At 44.7% G+C, this 18,585-nt stretch overlaps 1 protein-coding gene across 3 annotated transcripts; it reads right to left on the bottom strand.

Annotated features, from left to right (window-relative positions):
* Window positions 1-305: 305 nt before the first annotated feature.
* FRRS1L (ferric chelate reductase 1 like) lies at window positions 306-12,229 on the bottom strand. Of its 3 annotated transcripts, none has more exons than XM_060282192.1 (5): window positions 11,948-12,229; window positions 10,506-10,590; window positions 8,692-8,830; window positions 6,021-6,267; window positions 306-2,060 (listed from the first exon to the last, which is right to left on the bottom strand). In XM_060282192.1, exons 1-5 carry the CDS (start codon window positions 12,195-12,197, stop codon window positions 2,044-2,046), a joined length of 738 nt encoding a protein of 245 aa, XP_060138175.1. In that variant the 5' UTR covers window positions 12,198-12,229; the 3' UTR covers window positions 306-2,043. The 3 variants fall into 3 exon arrangements, with proteins under 3 accessions (XP_060138175.1, XP_034990953.1, XP_060138174.1); XM_035135062.2 differs by lacking the exon at window positions 306-2,060 and adding an exon at window positions 2,067-5,380; XM_060282191.1 differs by lacking the exon at window positions 306-2,060 and adding an exon at window positions 5,241-5,832.
* Window positions 12,230-18,585: the final 6,356 nt, after the last annotated feature.

Genomic DNA, 18,585 nt, shown 5'->3' with positions numbered 1-18,585 from the left:
GGAATTGTTAAAATTTGCAGATAGGGAGCAAACGTATCAAAATGACTAGGTGGAAAATACAGTCATACCTCTGGTTGCGTCCACTGCGGGTTGCATTTCTCCGGGTTGCGGTGGACCCAAAAGTGTTTACTTCCGGGTTCTGCCGAGCGTGCATGTGCAGAAGTGTTCTGCAAGCTTCGAGCATGCGCAGAATTGCTCTATCACGCTTCGTGTATGCGTGAAAGTCCCGCTTAGGTTGCAGACTTTCCAGGTGCGAACAGCACCCCGGAATGGATCAGGTCCGCAACCCAAGGTACCACTGTAAACATACCATGAGAAAAATTTCTTTATCGTGGCCAAATTATTCTATCACTTAATATCATATAGGCTCTGTCTGATTAAATTATTTGCTTTACTGAAGCTCAGTATTAATAACTGTTGTGGTGATAAACCAGAAAAGTTAAGTTTTTGGTTGACGATTTTAGACCAAGCACACTCATGACAATCTTGCGATAGTAAGGGTAGTAGACTGGTGGGGTTTAAATTTAGCAGAAGCCAATAATTCAATGTTCTACACAAAATCTGTCATTCAACAGAGGGGAGATTAGCCTCCAAGCACAATGAAACATTTGGAAAACAGGATGGAACAGGGGGAAAATTGCCTTAGGAACTTACAGACTGAACAGCTTCTGTAGATCCAAGGTGAGAGCCTGTCCAAATCTGACCCCAAATCTGTGCTAGGGGTTTAGCTTTAAACATTCCAGGGCTGATGGTATGTGATTTTTACCTTTTGTATGTAAAGCTGTGGGCTTTAAAACTATTGGACTATACAGAGATGGTGAAATTGACAGCAAAAATGAGAAACCAAAAAGACAAAATGTTTGTGGAAGAATGGACACTCTCTTTGGACACTCTGAGAAAATATTATAGTCAAATGAAACCGCAGGCAGGACTGGAAATATAAGCAAAAGAATGAAGGGATGTAATGTAGGATATAGGGACCCAGGTGGCGCTGTGGGTTAAACTACAGAGTCCAGGGCTTGCTGATCAGAAGGTCGGCAGTTCGAATCCCTGCAACGGGGTGAGCTCCCATTGTTCGGTCCCAGCTCCTGCCAACCTAGCAGTTCGAAAGCACATCAAAGTGCAAGTAGATAAATACCTTCCGGCGGGAAGGTAAACGGCGTTTCCGTGTGCTGCTCTGGTTCGCCAGAAGCAGCTTTGTCATGCTGGCCACATGACCCGGAAGCTGTCTGCGGACAAACACCGGCTCCCTTGGCCTATAGAGCGAGATGAGCGCCGCAACCCCAGAGTCGGACACGACTGGACCTGATGGTCAGGGGCCCCTTTACCTTTACATGTAGGATATATGTTATACGTTTAAGGCAGTTGATACGTTTAAGGCAGTACAATACATCATAGAAGTTGATGGGAAGTCAAATGTAAAAGGAATCGTGTGTTGAAACTGAATTGAATTTATTAAATTGTATGAAAACCAATAAAAATACATGTGGGGGAAAGGGAGGTTTTGAGCTGCATTAGCAGCTTTGAAACTATTTCAAAGCAATTTCTGCTGGCTGGGATCTTGATCTGTTGTTCCCATTGGCTGCTGCAGCAGCAGAGACCAAAAGTGAGTAGGAGGTACACATTCTTTCTGTTAACAGCTGCTGGTCAGACTATTGCAATGTGCTCAGTTATTGCAAATAATATTGCAACTTGCTCAGTTAATTTGGGAGGTCTTACCAGAGACTGCTGCCGCCACCTGCTGGAACAATGCATATTGCAATGCTCTGATGTTTGCACCTTAGTAGGTTGAGCAAGAGCCCCAACTCTGCATCCTTGGATTAACCCTAAGGTTTAAAGAACATTGATTGAAGACGTAATATGGGCAATAACCAGGGAGAGGGCTTTTATGGAACAGCTATCCTAGAAAGGCCAACCTAGTGTACCCTTGGGATCTTTCCAGAGTCACATCAATACCTTTCTGTTCCAGCCAGGTGTTTTGAACACATTATGTAGCCTGGCATCTTGATTTTTTTCAATTTTTTCTGTATTTGGTTTATCTGTTCACTTTGCATTTCTCCCTATTGAAAGTAACAAAATGAATTTTAGTAAGAAAAGTGTAAGGTTCTACACATCGACAAGAATAACCAGCTGCATAAATATAAAATGGGGGGCACTTGGAGTGCTACAGTAGTAGTACGTGTGAAATAAATCTAGGGGTCTTGGTGGACCACAAGCTTAACATGAGTCAACAGTGTGATGCAGCAGAAAAAACAGCTACTGCTTTCGAAGTTATGTCAACAGAAGTCAAGTGTCCAGATCAAGGGAAGCACTGTAATAGTACAACTCTATTCTGCCTTGGTCAGACCACACCTGGAGTAATGTGTCTAGTTTTGGATGCTACAATTTAAGAAGGATATTGACAAGCTGAAACGTGTGCAGAGGTGGCAACCAAGATGATCAAGGGTCTAGAAGCCAAGCTTCATGAGGAAGTTGAAGGAGCTGGGTATGTTTAGCTTGGGAAAAAGGAGAGACAGAGAGATGATAGCCTTGTTCAAATATCTCAAGGGTTGACACATGGAAGATGGAGCAAGCTTTGTTTTTTCCTGCTCTGGAGAGTAGGGCTTGAACCAATGGCTTCCAGTTACAAGAAAGGAGATTCTGACTAACCGTCTGGCAGCGAGAGCTGTTCAACAGTGTATCACACTGATTCGGAAAGTGGGCCTGATCCAGTAGTCCATTCTTATGTAAGTCTCTTTTTCTAGCTTTTTATTGACCTTCTGAACACAGGTTTGCCTTGCTATGCTGTCCTGGAAATCTTCTCTGGCGGGGAAAACTTCCCATGTCACCATGAACACCTCCCTTGTTCCCTTATAACGGCAATAGCTCCCAAGTGAGTTCCGGTGAGGTCTGGCTGGAAAAAAACCCCTGCAGGAAATTCCAACTAAATATCTGGAAGAAATTTCTGATGGTAAGAGCTATTGGACAGTGGAACAGACTCTGTTGGGAGGTTGTGGACTCTCCTTCCTTAAGCAGAGGTTGGATGACCATCTGTCATGGATAACTGCAGCTTCCATACGAAGTGGGTGATTTTCCTCCTCCCTGGAGGCACCCCATCTGTCTTGCTGCTCCATCACAGTCGACTCAGCTCTATTGAAAAACTTTGCATGTTCTCCTGTTGCTCAAGCTGGGGCAAGGTGGGTCTCAAGTTCTCAACCTTCTCTTCCAGTAAAACAACCAGCTTGCATATTCTTCAGCAGAAAGAGAAACATGGCACAGATGTTGCAGGTCACTGCAGCAGCTCCTTCAACCTCCCAGAACTCTGGATCTCCCCCTTAAACTCCAACACTAAACACCCCTGTTCGCAATCTCACATAAGCTGCAATGAGCTAAGTTTGACTTCTGCTGGCTGCTAACTCCTCCACTTCCTCTTTCAGCCTGGCTTCCTCTGTACACATACTGCAAACAAACTCATTTCTGGACTTAATTTTGACGGAGGGTGTGTGTGTGTGTTATACACCAAGGAAATGATGCTTGAAATGCACCGAGATGATACAGTTGTTTTAAGCAAATGTTTGTGAGGTATATAGCCTAACAGAAGAAAGTCAGAATGCAAACTGCATCAAATTATCTTTACTTATCTTTTGTCACTCATATTTCATACAGTAAATCTGACATAATACTGACCTCTTTTTACATTTCCATGTATTGAACATTTCGTAGAAATACACATTTAGTTCACTTACGGTAGTTCAAATACACTTTTTAGTTCATTCATAGTTCTAAGGAACAAGTTGTTCCTTTATATTGATTCCATGTCTATTGATTCCATGTAAGCAACATAAATTATATTTCCGTACCCTTGGAGATATCATTTCAAATAAAGGGAAAATACAAGATAAAAGGGTTCTTTTTTCTGCTTTCACTTGCTTCACATTAATGCATACATAAGAAACTGAACACAAATTGTGTCAAAATATATACACATGTAAACATCTTCTTTTAAGTCACTTACCTCATATAGTGCTGCTTTTTCCAGAAAATGTACACTCCATACTGGAAACTTAGCTATTATTTTCACTTGCTTGTATACTTGTAGGAGAACTTTCTCAATGACACTAGTTTTGCCTATGAAACAATTTGAAGAGGGCAGAGGAACTATAATTTCCTAAGCCCTGCCAGGCTTGCTTTAGCTTTTGTTGGTGGCAAATGACTTTTCCCCCTTCAAACATTATTAAAATTGTTCCATTCTTACTGGTTTCAACAAGAGTGAAAAATAACTATGCCCAATACAGGGATGGTGTCATTTGCCTCCCTCCTTGGGGAACACAAGATCCTTTAGATTTTGTAGAGCCAAGACCGCCTCCAACCTTCTATATCCCTTTCTCAGCCCCCAATGCTGTCAGAGCAGCAACAGTGGAGGAGCGAACAAGAAGGCATTTGTGGGTGAGCTTCCTTTGCTGCCCGCAGAGAAGGAAGTTCTACAAGATCCATCAACCTCTCAGCCCCCCTTCCCAGAAGCATAGATTTAAAATAATGATAATAATAATAATAATGAAAAATGTGGCCATTTTCTTAAAATGGTCTATTGGTGACTTTTTCAGATAGAAAAGTAACTTTCTTGATTATCTTCCATCATTTTCCAAAAGATAATTTTTAATGCTGAGTTGTTTTAGAACCCTGTAAATACTTAAGCTTATGCACAATTTTATTTGGGAAGGTAAAAAAATAATTAAAATTATTTTGACTTTGGGACCAGATACTTAAATTGTAAGTATTTAAACATATATCATATATTACCTAAATAATCTCATGAAATATGAGATATTTCTATTTTTTATTTTTCTCAATTAAATGTAATTTAGAGTTAGGAAATAGAAATGTATGTGTTTCTCATAATATTTCACCATCACACCCATAGGTTTAACAATGCAATCCTTTCTATATCTACTCAGAAGTAAGTCACGCTGTGTTCAGCTAGGCTTTCTCCCTAGTAACAGGAACACAGCCTTAATCTTTCATGAAACAAGTTATATATCTACTAAAAATGTTCTGCCAATTACAATTGTTCCTTGATTCTCAAATATCATGATTGTTTGGCACACACCTATGGCTCAGGTAAGAGAGGAGCTCGAGCTGCCAATGAATAACTAAGTGTCCAGTGATACCATTTCTAATAGAAAAAGCTCCTGTTCTGAGCACTAACAAATTGTCTCTGTTTGCAGTCATCATGGGGTTCCCATCAATAAATAGAATGTCAATGCAACAATAAGCAACAAGCAGAATGGAGAAGAGAAGGTCTGATAGGCAGCTGACGGCATAAAAATATCTTCATACTTGTAAATACTGACCACACGCTCCGAAACAGGTGGAGAATCTATGTCATGCCTAGTTATAGAACCTAAAATAGTTAAAGAACAGAGAGCAAGAAATTGAGCAGGGTTGCTTAAGATGTTAACTCTATTTCTCGCTAACTAGTAGCATTCAAAATGGTCAGTCTGTTCCAATATTTTGCTCTTTTTTTAATGTGCAAAGAAAAGTTTGCATTCCTACATCAAAGACGGTAGCAAGGTAGTCTGGTATGGCTTGGTCCTTTGCAAGATATCTTCTTACAGCAAAGAAAGCCATGCATGGATCTGTAACAGCTGCCAGTTCCTGGGAACATGAAGGTCTCCTTGCCAGCATATCGGCATAGTGCAAGGAACTGAGTTCTCTACAATAAAAACCTAAGTATACTTACTTATTGGGGAGATCGCCCTAATAAAGTTGAGCAAACATGCTTTGAATTGAGAGAAGAGACAAAACTACAATAATTCTGGAGTGCTATGTAACTTCTTCAAGTGACATCATGAACTAAAAAACAAAACAAGCAACGACAGCTTAAATACAAATCATGCAAACTACAATGGAATGGAATTAGTTCTGCTTATGGTGAAAACATGATGGATTAGACATTGCTAACTTCATGCATTCCTACTGGAAACCACTACTGCTTTAAATTGACTGCAGTTAATTAGAAACTCAAAAGAAGAACAACTTACCCTGAATTGCTGGGCCCCAAGCAAATAAATAATACCAGCTCAGATGAAGATCTACAATAGTTTCATCTCTGGGAACCTTCACAGGACGCTTGAATCGACATGTTACGCGGTTGTTTTCAAAAAGACCTTCTTCGTCTCTAGCAGGATTTCTTGGGATCTCTTTTGCCCACTGTCCAACATTGTAGAAGTGATGTATTCTGACTCTTCCATTGTCATCATGAACACAGGCCATGACATCATCTCCACCCTAAATGGAGAAACCAAAATGATTCCACTGTGACAGCACCTGTACCCATTAGAAACAAAGGAATTGTTCACATGAGGTCTTCAAATCACAGACAAACCATTAACAGTAACACATCTCTTAGTCAAGAAGAGGTTTCCCTACTACACCCTTGTGCAAATTGAAACAACAATGTAGTTTATTGTACAAAACTCACATATACATGTACAAAACTCACATTAGTAACGGATATGACTTCCATTTTTAAGCAGCATTTGATCACCGTTTGGCATGGAGTCTACTAGTTTCAAACAGTCATTGTTGATTTTCGGATCCCTGTACCACACTTGAATCAGCGCCTGAATGAACTTCTCCATAGCTGTACAGTCTACAGCATGAGGCGACTTGCATATAGCCCACAAATTCTCAATGGGATTTACATCCGGGGAATTCCCTGGCCAATCAAGTACCTGTATTTGCTGCTCTGTCATGAATTTCTTCACCACTTTCGATGTGTGACAGGGGGCTAGTTCCTGCTGCAATATCCCAGTACCGTCAAGACACCTTTTTCCAGCTCTGGAATAACTCTCTTTCGTAGAACTTCAATATATTGTGGCGAGCGCATCATTCCTTCTATTGGCTGCAGGCTTCTGACACCATAATGATCAACTGACTTTTCGTGTTTGTTTTGAGTACAGGATTACGAATAAGATAGAAAACATGCTTTGTTTCAATTAATTTGCACAAGGGTGTATATATAGGCTGATTCTGTCAGAAAGTTCTTGCTGATTTAAGCAGATACTTACCCCCTGCCTAGATTCAGAACATGTGATCTCTGAGAAAAGCTGTGAAGCATCAACAGTTTTCCCCCCCTATTCCTATTTTCTACTCCTATCTGTATGCTGCTTAGTAAAAATAATTAGTAATGTTTACTTTCTAGAAACAAGCTAGAGCAGGATGTGTGTGGGTGCGTTTTGTACAAAAGTAAAATTTAGACATATTGCTCTGCCCACCTTGTCTCTGGCCCCACCCACTACGGGCATGTAACTGGCAGAAGATTGGCGAGAAGGGTCTGTGTTCCGTGGGTGACAAACGCTCCACAGTGCTTTACAGCTTCATCCGAGATGCTTTAAAGCAGATTTTTGCCACTAGACAAGTACAAAGTACCCCCCGCTCCAGTTGCTGACAGGCTGAACCTCCACCTTCATCCAGCGTCAGGATGTCTAGCAAGTCCATGTTCGGAGGCTGTGATCTCTAGCTCCAGACTTCAAATCTCAACAGCTGAACTCAAAAGGTGGAGGCATTCAAGCCTGGAATGCACTGTTCTGTTGTCCAGGCCTTCTGCTATTTATTTATACCAGGCCTGGATAAAAGCCTACTTACTGTTTGGCCATTCCCATGTGCTGATGCTTCACAACTTTCTTTCCATCTGTGTCCAAAGAGTGCCCTGACGCTGAGCACACACCACCCATAGCAATTCCCTAAGCATCCCTAACAAAGTGATGGTAAATTGTGGTAGAAATAGAGAGGGTGTTTGTCAGACAAAGAGAAAAGAGCTCTTTATTCCATATACCCCTCAAACAATTCCAATAATCTTTGCCGTCTGCTTTCATGGACAATGCGGACGCGGGTGGCACTGTGGGTTAAACCACTGAGCCTAGGGCTTGCCGATCAGAAGGTTGGCGGTTCGAATCCCCACGACGGGGTGAGCTCACATTGCTTGGTCCCAGCTCCTGCCAACCTAGCAGTTTGAAAGCACGTTAAGTGCAAGTAGATAAATAGGTACCGCTCCGGCGGGAAGGTAAATGGCGTTTCTGTGCGCTGCTCTGGTTCGTCAGAAGCGGCTTTGTCATGCTGGCCACATGACCTGGAAGCTGTCTGCGGACAAACGCTGGCTCCCTCGGCCTATAGAGCGAGATGAGCACCACAACCCCAGAGTCGTCCACGAGTGGACCTAATGGGGAGGGGTCCCTTTACTTTTACCTTGATGGACAATTGGAATATGTGAGTCTTATATTTTTCAAAGCACTTGGGGGCACTATTAATTTGGTGTTTGTGGTACCCTTGACAAATATGAAAGTTGTACAATATGCTTATGACATTGTCATATTTTGTACTTTACTTCTGGGGATTTTTTCTTTTCTTTTCTAAGCTACCTGAAAATCAATTTTAAAAAAAATTAAGAGAAAGGAGCTGTCCAACATCAAGAACTGCATAAAAGAATTGCCCTCTCTTGTGTTTTAATTCCCTATTGCTTGAGCACCCAGTCTAACATCAAGCAAGTGGACCTTGGGCATAAAATGGAAACTTTTTGTAAAACACTTTTCTAACCTACCATTCCATGTCCAAGTATACAACTGTGCAAATCAATACATTAACTTAATTTTTACTCCTATGTCCTTTCTTTCTCAAAAATGAACCAGTGCTTCATTATTAACACCACCTTACCATTTTCTTATCAGAGGAAAATCCCACAGCTACCCAACCATCTGTCTCGGCACTCAGTTCAAACTCTATGTCAGCTCCTATTCTACGGTAACTGAGAAAGTAGTCACAAGTCTCTGCATTACATCCTGGTTTACCGTACCTACATGCGACAGAGGAGACAAAAAAAATTCAGAGATATACAAGGAACGTTTCTGTTTAAGTTTACCTGTACTTTCAAGCCAGCTGAAAATTTTGCTACTGATTTGGGGTTATGTCTTATGGAAATCAATGGCAAATAGCACTACAGTCCAATCACTGAGCATGCATTCGGCAGCAATATTTAGCACAGAAATGTAGGTTTCATATAGGAGATACCCAAGCCTAAATGTCTCTAGATTGGGCCTCTGGTGTTTTTATTATTTAGCAAATCACGAATAATTACTTTTTATAATAACTTAGGGTTATATTCAACATAGTGCTAAGTTGCAGGATCCATTAGCACAATGGAACCTTCACCACCCAAATTTGTCAAGGCGGGTCCCCCAATCTTCCAGAGTAGACATACACTTGGGGGTGGAGTCCCATGCGTTAGCACTAATCATTGCACTAGCACAGGGGTCAGCAAACTTTTTCAGCAGAGGGCCGGTCCACTGTCCCTCTGACTTTGTGGGGGGCCGGACTATATTTTGGGGAAAAATATGAACAAATTCCTATGTCCCACAAATAACCCAGAGATGCATTTTAAATAAAAGGACACATTCTACTCATGTAAAAACATGCTGATTCCCGGACTGTCCGCGGGCTGGATTTAGAAGGCGATTGGGCCACATCCGGCCCCCGGGCCTTAGTTTGGGGACCCCTGCACTAGCACAACGATTTAGTTGAATGAGTAGTACAGTGGTACCTCGGGTTACAAATGCTTCACGATACAAACGCTTCAGGTTATAGACTCCGCTAACCAGAAATGGTACCTCAGGTTAAAAACTTTGCTTCAGGATGAGAACAGAAATTGCACGGCGGTGGCAGTGGGAGGCCCCATTAGCTAAAGTGGTACCTCAGGTTAAGAACAGTTTCAGGTTAAGAACGGATCACCGGTACGAATTAAGTTCTTAACCAGAGGTACCACTGTAGTTTCACAAATGTCTCAAAATGACTTTATTATTTTTATTACTTGTATTAAAAATGTGTAACCCACTTCTCTTGGCACTATGCCTACCTACAAAATCTTAAAAAGAATGTGTTAATCAAACTATAAATCAACAAAACCAAAACAATAAAAACAGAAGATAAAATTGCCACATCAAGTATCTCTATTCCTGGTGCTTTAACTTACATATATATACTGGTAATCAACTTTCACCTTCAGTTATTTACTTACTCAACTTTTTGGTTATCCCAGAAAAAAGAGACCATATTTTTATATGGATTGTGTTTTTATGAAAACAGAAAACTTTGGGTAGGCTATGCACCAAAAGGTAGTACATAAGTAATTTAATAAATGTACTGATTGATTGATGGATGGATGGATGGATGGATGGATGGATGGACTGGTTGCATTTCTATACCACCCTTCCCGTTAAAGTAGTTCGCAGCAGTGAACAACAAGCAATGGACAATAAAAACATCTTTAAAAAATATATAAGGCTTGGCAAACAAGAGTTCTTAAGTGGAAAATATATTTCAAATTCCAGTAAACATGCATGCCATTCAGCTCAAGAATGCAATGTAACAGTCATAGATATATAATGATATTAAACATTTATATAAACAGCACATGTTTGGGAGCCAGAATGTCAGTATTTATAAACTTAAAAGCAAACATTTTTCATACCAACCTAAAGCATCCTTTTGTTTTCCCACAGTCATCCACTTTAATTTTTGCAAATGGATCCACTGGAGGAGCAGTAGGAAAAGGATAACCTTGAAGAATCAAAACAAATAATTAAATGTGGCAGAATATACTTTCATTTAAAGAATAAACTTTCATATAAGCAAGTTTTATCCTGGCATATATAGTTCCATTTCTATCAATGTTTATTTATTTTTTTAATTTTGGGTTGCTCCTCTCCACTTGTTTTTAGTCATTCTTTATTTTATTGGGGGGGGGAGGCAGGGCATTTATATATCTATATATATAATAAACCAAACTGCCAGGATAGATAGATAAGACAGATATAACCCTGGCGTATATACTTAAATTTATTAATGTTTAATTGTTTTGTTAATTTTGGGGTTCGCTCTCCCCCTTGTTTTAAGGCATTCTTATTTCAATCTATAAAGGATAACCTTGAAGAATCAAAACAAATTAATATGTGGCAAAATATAATAAACATGTGATAAACCAAACTGCCAGGATAGACAGATATAATCCTGGCATATATAGTTTAATTGTTTTGTTATTTGGGGGTTTGCTCTCCCCCTTGTTTTAAGGTGTTCTTAAACCAATGAGCCTTGGGCTTGCCGGTCAGAAGGTCGGTGGTTCGAATCCCCGTGACGGGGTGAGCTCCCGTTGCTCGGTCCCAGCAGCACGTCAAAGTGCAAGTAGATGAATAGGTACCGCTCTGACGGGAAGTTAAACGGCATTTCCGTGTGCTGCTCTGGTTCACCAGAAGCAGCTCAGTCATGCTGGCCACATGACCTGGAAGCTGTACACCGGCTCCCTCGGCCAATAACGCGAGATGAGCGCGCAATGCCAGAGTCGGTCACAACTGGACCTAATGGTCAGGGGTCCCTTTACCTTTACCTTCAAGCCTGCTTCAGGGAAAATCATAATCAGCCTCATCATGTGCTTTTTTTCTTTAAAAAAATGTTTAGGGCTACTCTCATTTTCCTACTCATATTGAAATGAGTACCCCTGCGTACCCCCAAAAGCAATAATAATAATAATAATAATAATAATAATAATAATAATAATAATAATATAACAGGGCCAATAATAATAATAATAATAATAATAATAATAATAGGGCCTTTGGCCAGATCCAGCCAGGGTCCTTTCTTAAGAGGCTGGTCCTGGGAGATCCGGGAGGCGTCTGTTCGCCTCCCCCGCCATCCGGAGCCCGCTTTCTAGGGGGATTCCCGCTGGCTGTTTGGGGGGCTCCGGGCGGTGGGCCCGAGAAGCCCTGAAGGGGGAAAGGAGGCGAAGGGAGCCGCCTCCGGGAAGGCCGTGCCGCCTCGCGCCGAGGGAGAGACGCGCAGCCAGACCGGCCGCGTCCTCCTCCGAACCCCCTCTCCCCGCCTGGCCCTCTCCATCCCCCGGCCGGCCTCGGCCCCTCACCCTCGTCGGAGAGGAAGCGCATGTCGTAGAACTCGCTGGCGAAGGTGCCGTACGAGGAGTCGTGGCGCTGGCGCTGCTCGCCCGGCTGGGCCCCGCCGGGGTCGCCGTCCCTCCCGCGCCCGCCGACGGACCCCGCGCCGCCGCCGCCGCCGCCGTTGCCCTCGGCCGCCGGGCTGCCCCACGACGAAGAGGACGGGGCGGGCCCGGCCAGCAGAACCAGCCAGAGCAAGGCGGCAGCGCGCGCGGCCATGGCGGCGGCGGCGGCGGCACCCTGACTGGAGCCGGGCTGCTTCTTCGTCGTCTTCCGTGCGCCGGCGCCTCCGCCGCCTCCGCTCCCGCTGCTCTCCGGGCTGGAGGGGCTTAGTCCCCGGAACCTGTTTCCCCAGCGCCCAAGAAAGAGAGCGAGGGTGTGGGGAGGGGATGTCATATTGCAATTGCGCACTTTTTTCATAAAAGCTCAACTGTGAAGAAATCCTGTTTACAGTATTTGAATTTAAGTTTGAATAGGTAGGTATTATGTAATGTGTTCTGACATTTGTGTTGTAATGTACATTGCAGTGTATTTGATGCGGGAAGTTTTTTTTGTCTGGTTAGGGGAAAGTTGTTTAAACTGTTGTGCGTGGCCTTAACTGACAGCTGTGTGGGTTAGAAATGCCAGTGGGCAAAACCAAGGATGGTATGCATATTTGGATTGGTGGGTACAGGTTCAGAATACTGTATTCAGTTAGAAAGTGTGATTGGCAAGGGCTGATAAAGGGTCAAGGTCAAGGACCCCTGGATGGTTAAGTGCAGTCTAAGTCGACTATGGGTTGTGGCGTTCATCTCACTTCATCTGGTAGTTGTTTTCCTCTTTGACATCTGTTGGGAGGGCGTTCCACAGGGCAGGCGCCACCACCGAGAAGGCCCTCTGCCTAGTTCCCTGCAACATGGCTTCTCGCAACGAGGGAACTGCCAGAAGGCCCTTGGTGCTGGACCTCAGTGTCCGGGCAGAGTGATGGAGGTGGAGACGCTCCTTCAGGTATACTGGACCAAGGCTATTTAGGGCTTTGAAGGTCAGCACCAACACTTTGAATTGTGCTCGGAAACGTACTGGGAGAAGAAGAAGAAGAAGAAGAAGAAGAAGAAGAAGAAGAAGAAGAAGAAGAAGAAGAAGAAGTAGTTTGGATTTGATATCCCGCTTTATCACTACCGAAAGGAGTCTCAAAGCGGCTAACAATCTCCTTTCCCCTCCTCCCCCACAACAAACACTCTGTGAGGTGAGTGGGGCTGAGAGACTTCAGAGAAGTGTGACTAGCCCAAGGTCACCCAGCAGCTGCATGTGGAGGAGCGAAGACGCGAAACCAGTTCCCCAGATTACGAGTCTACCGCTCTTAACCACTACACCACACTAGACAGCTTCTGGCGCAGCGGGACACTATGATGAGTGCCAGAGCACATGGAAGCATCGTTTACTTTCCCACTGCAGCGGTACCTATTTATCTACTTGCAGTGGTATGCTTTCGAACTGTTAGGTTGGCAAGAGCTGGACTAGAAGTGTATATATGGCAAGGTACTGGTCAGCAGGTGGTTGATTGGTTGGAGAGGACTGGAGTTGTTGGGGGCTCGGTGTTTGTGGAATCAGCCAGAAGAAAGCAGCAGTGTAAGGATCAAGGAAGAAGAAGGAAGACCTGAGATGTAGGTGAATCATGGAAACATAGAACTGTAGAGTTAGAAGGGACTAAGAGGGTCATCCAGCCCAACCCCCAGTATTGCAGGTATCTCAGCTAAAGGTGACCACCCAAACCTCTGCTTAACAACATCCAGTGAAGGAGCACCCACCACCTCCTGAGGAGTCTGTTCCACTGTCAAACAGCTCTTGCTCTTAGAAAGTTCTTCCCTTTGTGAGGATAGCTGAGTCACTTGGCTTTGACTGGAGAGACAAGGGCCAATTTGCTGTGCTGGGGGCAAAAGTGAGGAGCAGTTTGGACTATGGAGCCCTGGTGACTGGGAGGAGCACCAGAGGGAAGATTTACAGGACGGCGTAGCAAGGCAAACCTGTGTTCAGAAGGTCTGTAAAGGGTTACCAAAAGAGGCTTCCACAAGAATAGACTGCTGCATCTGACAGTTGGCCCATATAGTCCAGCATCCTGTTCTCGCAGTGGCCAACCAGATGCCTGTGGGAAACCCACAAGCAGTACCTGAGTGCAACAGTACTCTCCCTTCCTGTGGTTTCCAGCAACTGGTACTCAGAAGCAACGCTTCCTCTGTCAAGGTACAGCATAGCCAACATGGCTGGTAGACACTGGTTACAGGTAGGTAGCCGTGTTGGTCTGATGTAGTCGAAACAAAATAAAAAAATCCCTTCCAGCAGCACCTTAAAGACCAACTAAGTTTTTATTTTGGTATGAGCTTTTGTGTGCATGCACACTTCTTCAGATACACTGAAATAGAAGTCCCCAGACACTTATGTAGAGAAAGGGTGGGGAGGGGGTATCACTCAGAAGGGTGGTAGAAATGGGTGATTGACTGATAGCTGTAGACGACTGTAAACGACTGCAAATGGTCTTGCATGAAAAAGCAAGGGTTGAGATGGCTGAAGATCGCTTTATCATGTATAATGAGATAAAAATCCAATGTCTCTGTTCAAACCAGGTCCCTCCATGGTTTTGAGCTTGGCGATAAGTTGCACCAATAAATTGCAACTTATCACCAAGCTCAAAACCATGGATTGAGGGAATAAAAGGGCAATTTGGCTGAAAGGTTTTAATAGGGTAACTGCTTCCTTAAAATTGCCTTAAAAAGGTAAAGGGACCCCTGACCGTAAGGTCCAGTCACGGATGACTCTGGGGTTGTGGCGCTTATCTCGCTTTATTGGCCGACGAGCCGGCATTTGCCCGCAGATAGCTTCCAGGTCATGGGCCAGCATGACTAAGCCGCTTCTGGCGAATCAGAGCAGCACACGGAAATGCAGTTTACCTTCCCGCCAGAGTGGTTCCTATTTATCTACTTGCACTTTTGACATGCTTTCGAACTGCTAGGTTGGCAGGAAAATTGCCTTAGTATAACATTAATAGTTGAATACCAGCAGTAAAGCAGTGCCAGGAGAAAAACAATTTGCTCACGGGCCACCTGCAAAATTAGATTTTTGCTCAGGGAGGCCAAAGTATTAAAGGCCAAAGAAACAAGATACCGTATACTGGACAATGAAGCACAAAAGACTGATTCTGCTGTGCGACCCTGCACAAAAAAACTGCTATAATAAAAAAACTTGTGCCGGTTGAGGTAGTAGGCTGGTGTGGAATGCGCCTGGGTTTTGACTTCTTTTGCTTTGCTCTCAACATTATTTGATCTTTCATTGGAAAAGAAATGGATCTTTTTTTAAAAAAAAAGTACTGTAAGTGCAATACCTGTTTACTCAAAAGACCTGCTGAGTTCAATAGGACTTACTCCCAGACATCCATGCATAAGGGTCCAGCCTAACCTTGTTAAAGCCTCACTCATCAGTCTGTAAAGGAAATTTTAAAATAGAGGTTGCTTCTTACTGAAATAAATGAATTCTGCATTGTTGGAGAGAAACTGGGAGATCATCTTGCTTGTTTTGTCATTAGCTCCATTAGTTGCCTAGATGTGTTTGACAGAACACCTATATAAGTGCTGTCGATTGCACACCGCTAGCCTTAACAAAACAGACATTAAGGCGCTTTGATCAAGAAGATGCTGCAAAACCAATTTTGAATCATACTGGTATTGTATATTTGTGTCAGGGACAAGGTACAAGTGCTTGTAAATTGCATCTCCAAGATTCCTGTAATCAACCTACTATAAATGTTTGCATGGGAAATATTTAGCTTGCATTAACAGCTGTTAGGGACCCAGGTGGCGCTGTGGGTTAAATCACAGTCTAGGGCTTGCTGATCAGGTGGTCGGTGGTTCGAATCCCTGCAACGGGGTGAGTTCCCGTTGCTCGGTCCCAGCTCCTGCCCACCTAGCAGTTCGAATGCACATCAAAGTGCAAGTAGATAAATAGGGACCGCTCCGGCGGGAAGGTAAACGGCGTTTCCATGCGCTGCTCTGGTTCGCCAGAAGCAGCTTTGTCATGCTGGCCACATGACCCGGAAGCTGTCTGCGGACAAACGCCGGCTCCCTCGGCCTATAGAGCGAGATGAGCGCCGCAACCCCAGAGTCGGACACGACTGGACCTGATGGTCAGGGGCCCCTTTACCCTTACCCTTTAACAGCTACCGTGTTTCCCCTTTTTTAAGACGTAGTCAGAAAGTAAGCCATGGCAGCATTTTTTAGCATTAGTGAAATCTAAGACACCCCCCGAAAATAAGACATACCTCCATGCGAGACCGCCGAGCGCCCCAGCCAGCCAAAGGGGCCTGGAACCGGCTGCTGTTGCTGCAGTGAACGCATGGAGCGCCCTGCAGCACCTGGCCTCTTCTTTTCTTTTTTTTGGGCTGCCCGAGGCCTGCCGCCCCGCCACCGGAACCGGCGGCTGCAGAGCGGAGCGCTCCGAAGCAGCGAGCGCTCGGAGCGCCCTGCAGCACCTGGCTTCTTCTTTTGCGGGGGGGGGGAGCTGCATGAGGCCTGCCGCCCCGCCGCTGTAACCGGCGGCTGCAGAGCGGAGCGCTCCGAAGCGCCGAGCGCTCGGAGCGCCCTGCAGCGCCTGGCCTCTTCTTTTTTTGGGGGGAGGAGCTGCCCGAGGCCTGCCGCCCCGCCGCCGGAACCGGCGGCTGCAGAGCGGAGCACTCCGAAGCGCCGAGCGCTCGGAGCGCCCTGCAGCGCCTGGCCTCTTCTCTTTTTGTTTGGCTGCCCGAGGCCGGCGGCTGCAGAGCGGAGCGCTCCGAAGCGCCGAGCGCTCGGAGCGCCCTGCAGCGCCTGGCCTCTTCTTTGGGGGGGAGAGCTGCCCGAGGCCTGCCCCCCGCCGTCGGAAGCGGCGGCTGCATAGCGGAGCGCTCCGAAGCGCCAAGCGCTCGGAGCGCCTTGCAGCGCCTGGCCTCTTCTTTTGGGGGGAGAGCTGCCCGAGGCCTGCCCCCCGCCGCCGGAACCGCCAGTCTGCAGCGCCGAGCGCCTGGAGCGCCCAGCAGCGCTGGGCAGAGCGCCGAGCCAGCAGCCTGCCACCTCGGTGCCGCGCAGAGCGCCCAGCAGCACCCCGAGCCAGTGGCCTGGCCCTTCCGAGGAGGCCTTAAGGTACAAGGCATCCCCTGAAAATAAGACACCGTCTGTTTTTTTGAGTAAAAAAAGTTATAAGACGGTGTCTTAAAAAGGGGGAAACACGGTATTAACGATCCAGCCCCCCTCCCCCCAAAAAGTGGACAGGGATCAGCAACTGGAGGCCTTGGCTAAATCCTGCACCACCCTGAATATGAAGAGTTGGTCCTTCAATTGTAAATCCATAGGCAAGAGGGGCATAAGCATGCCATGGTGTTTTGTGCACACACACAGATGAACACATAGCCCTGGTTGGTAACATAAAGTGCAGTTTTCTCCCCAATCTACCACACCCATTACCAGTTAAAATACCTGTATCAGAAATCCTTAATATCCTGCCCACAAATTCACATTTCCTGCGGAATCTTCACTACAGCTAACCAGATGTAAATATTTCTATATAGATGGTATTTAGCACATCAACTAGTTTAACTGCCCGTCACTACCATGCAGTGTTGCTCAATACTTGGCAGCTTACATATGGTTTGCTTACATGAGCCATCTAGGATAGTTTTATTAATTTACACGGTCTTACAGGTATATCTGCAGAGTTATATGTCACTGCATTCAGGCAGCCCTTTATTGAGTTTTTCCTGACATTTCCTTACCAGGTGTGTGTGTGTGTGTGTGTGTGTGTGTGTGTGTGTGTGTATGTATCGTTCAGATGACGTAAAGCTCACTTCTAGAAATCTAGTGGAACTTCCGTGGTTTTTTTGGGGGGGGGGGGCGCTTACAAGCCCATTAACTCAGAAAATCACAGTTCCTTTCTTGAGAATCCCACCCCTTAAGCTTTCGAGTTTACTAACCTGCTCACACAGCTACTTTTTTCTCTAATAGCAGTTTTCCTTGTGTCTCCTAGAGGTACTTTCTTCTTGAGAAATTACAGCTGTGGAGAACTTAATCCTGCTGTAGCCCAATTTTGACACACATTCCTAAAATGCTATTCTGTTGTTTGGCAAGTGGGGAGAGTGAGGAGCAATTGTCTCCTGGGGAAGCCACTGAGTATTAGCAGTAGGATATTTTGCCTAGATGTTATATTGAATGGATGTGGATTATGTGATCCTTTCCCCCTGGGACTGCAAGTGTTTTTATTGTCCAAGGGCAAACAGAAACCAAAGTGCAACAGCAAGGCCGCAGATCACTAAACCTGTTTAAAAGTTTAATCATTTCTCACGAAATCAGTTGTGAAATGTTCTGCTGTGCCACCCTGCACCATCCTTCTGTTTTTGAGTTGTTCCCTCAACTTTCAGAATATGAGTTAACGTCACCCAGCATAAGTGGCATAGCTTCTGCTCACTTATGGCCTGTATTCAGAAAGTTCAGATCAGGACTTGTGCTTTGAAATGAATTAAGTTTATCTTTTTCACATAATGGTTTCCAAGGTAGTTCATTCACACCCCCGATTAGGGAAGCTAATGTTGGATGAATGCAATTTCCTCAGCCTC

Source organism: Zootoca vivipara, chromosome 13, assembly GCF_963506605.1.
Source record: "Zootoca vivipara chromosome 13, rZooViv1.1, whole genome shotgun sequence".
NCBI lineage: Eukaryota > Metazoa > Chordata > Lepidosauria > Squamata > Lacertidae > Zootoca > Zootoca vivipara.
Note: the sequence above shows the minus strand (reverse complement) of the source record. Positions and strands in the feature narration are given on the sequence as shown.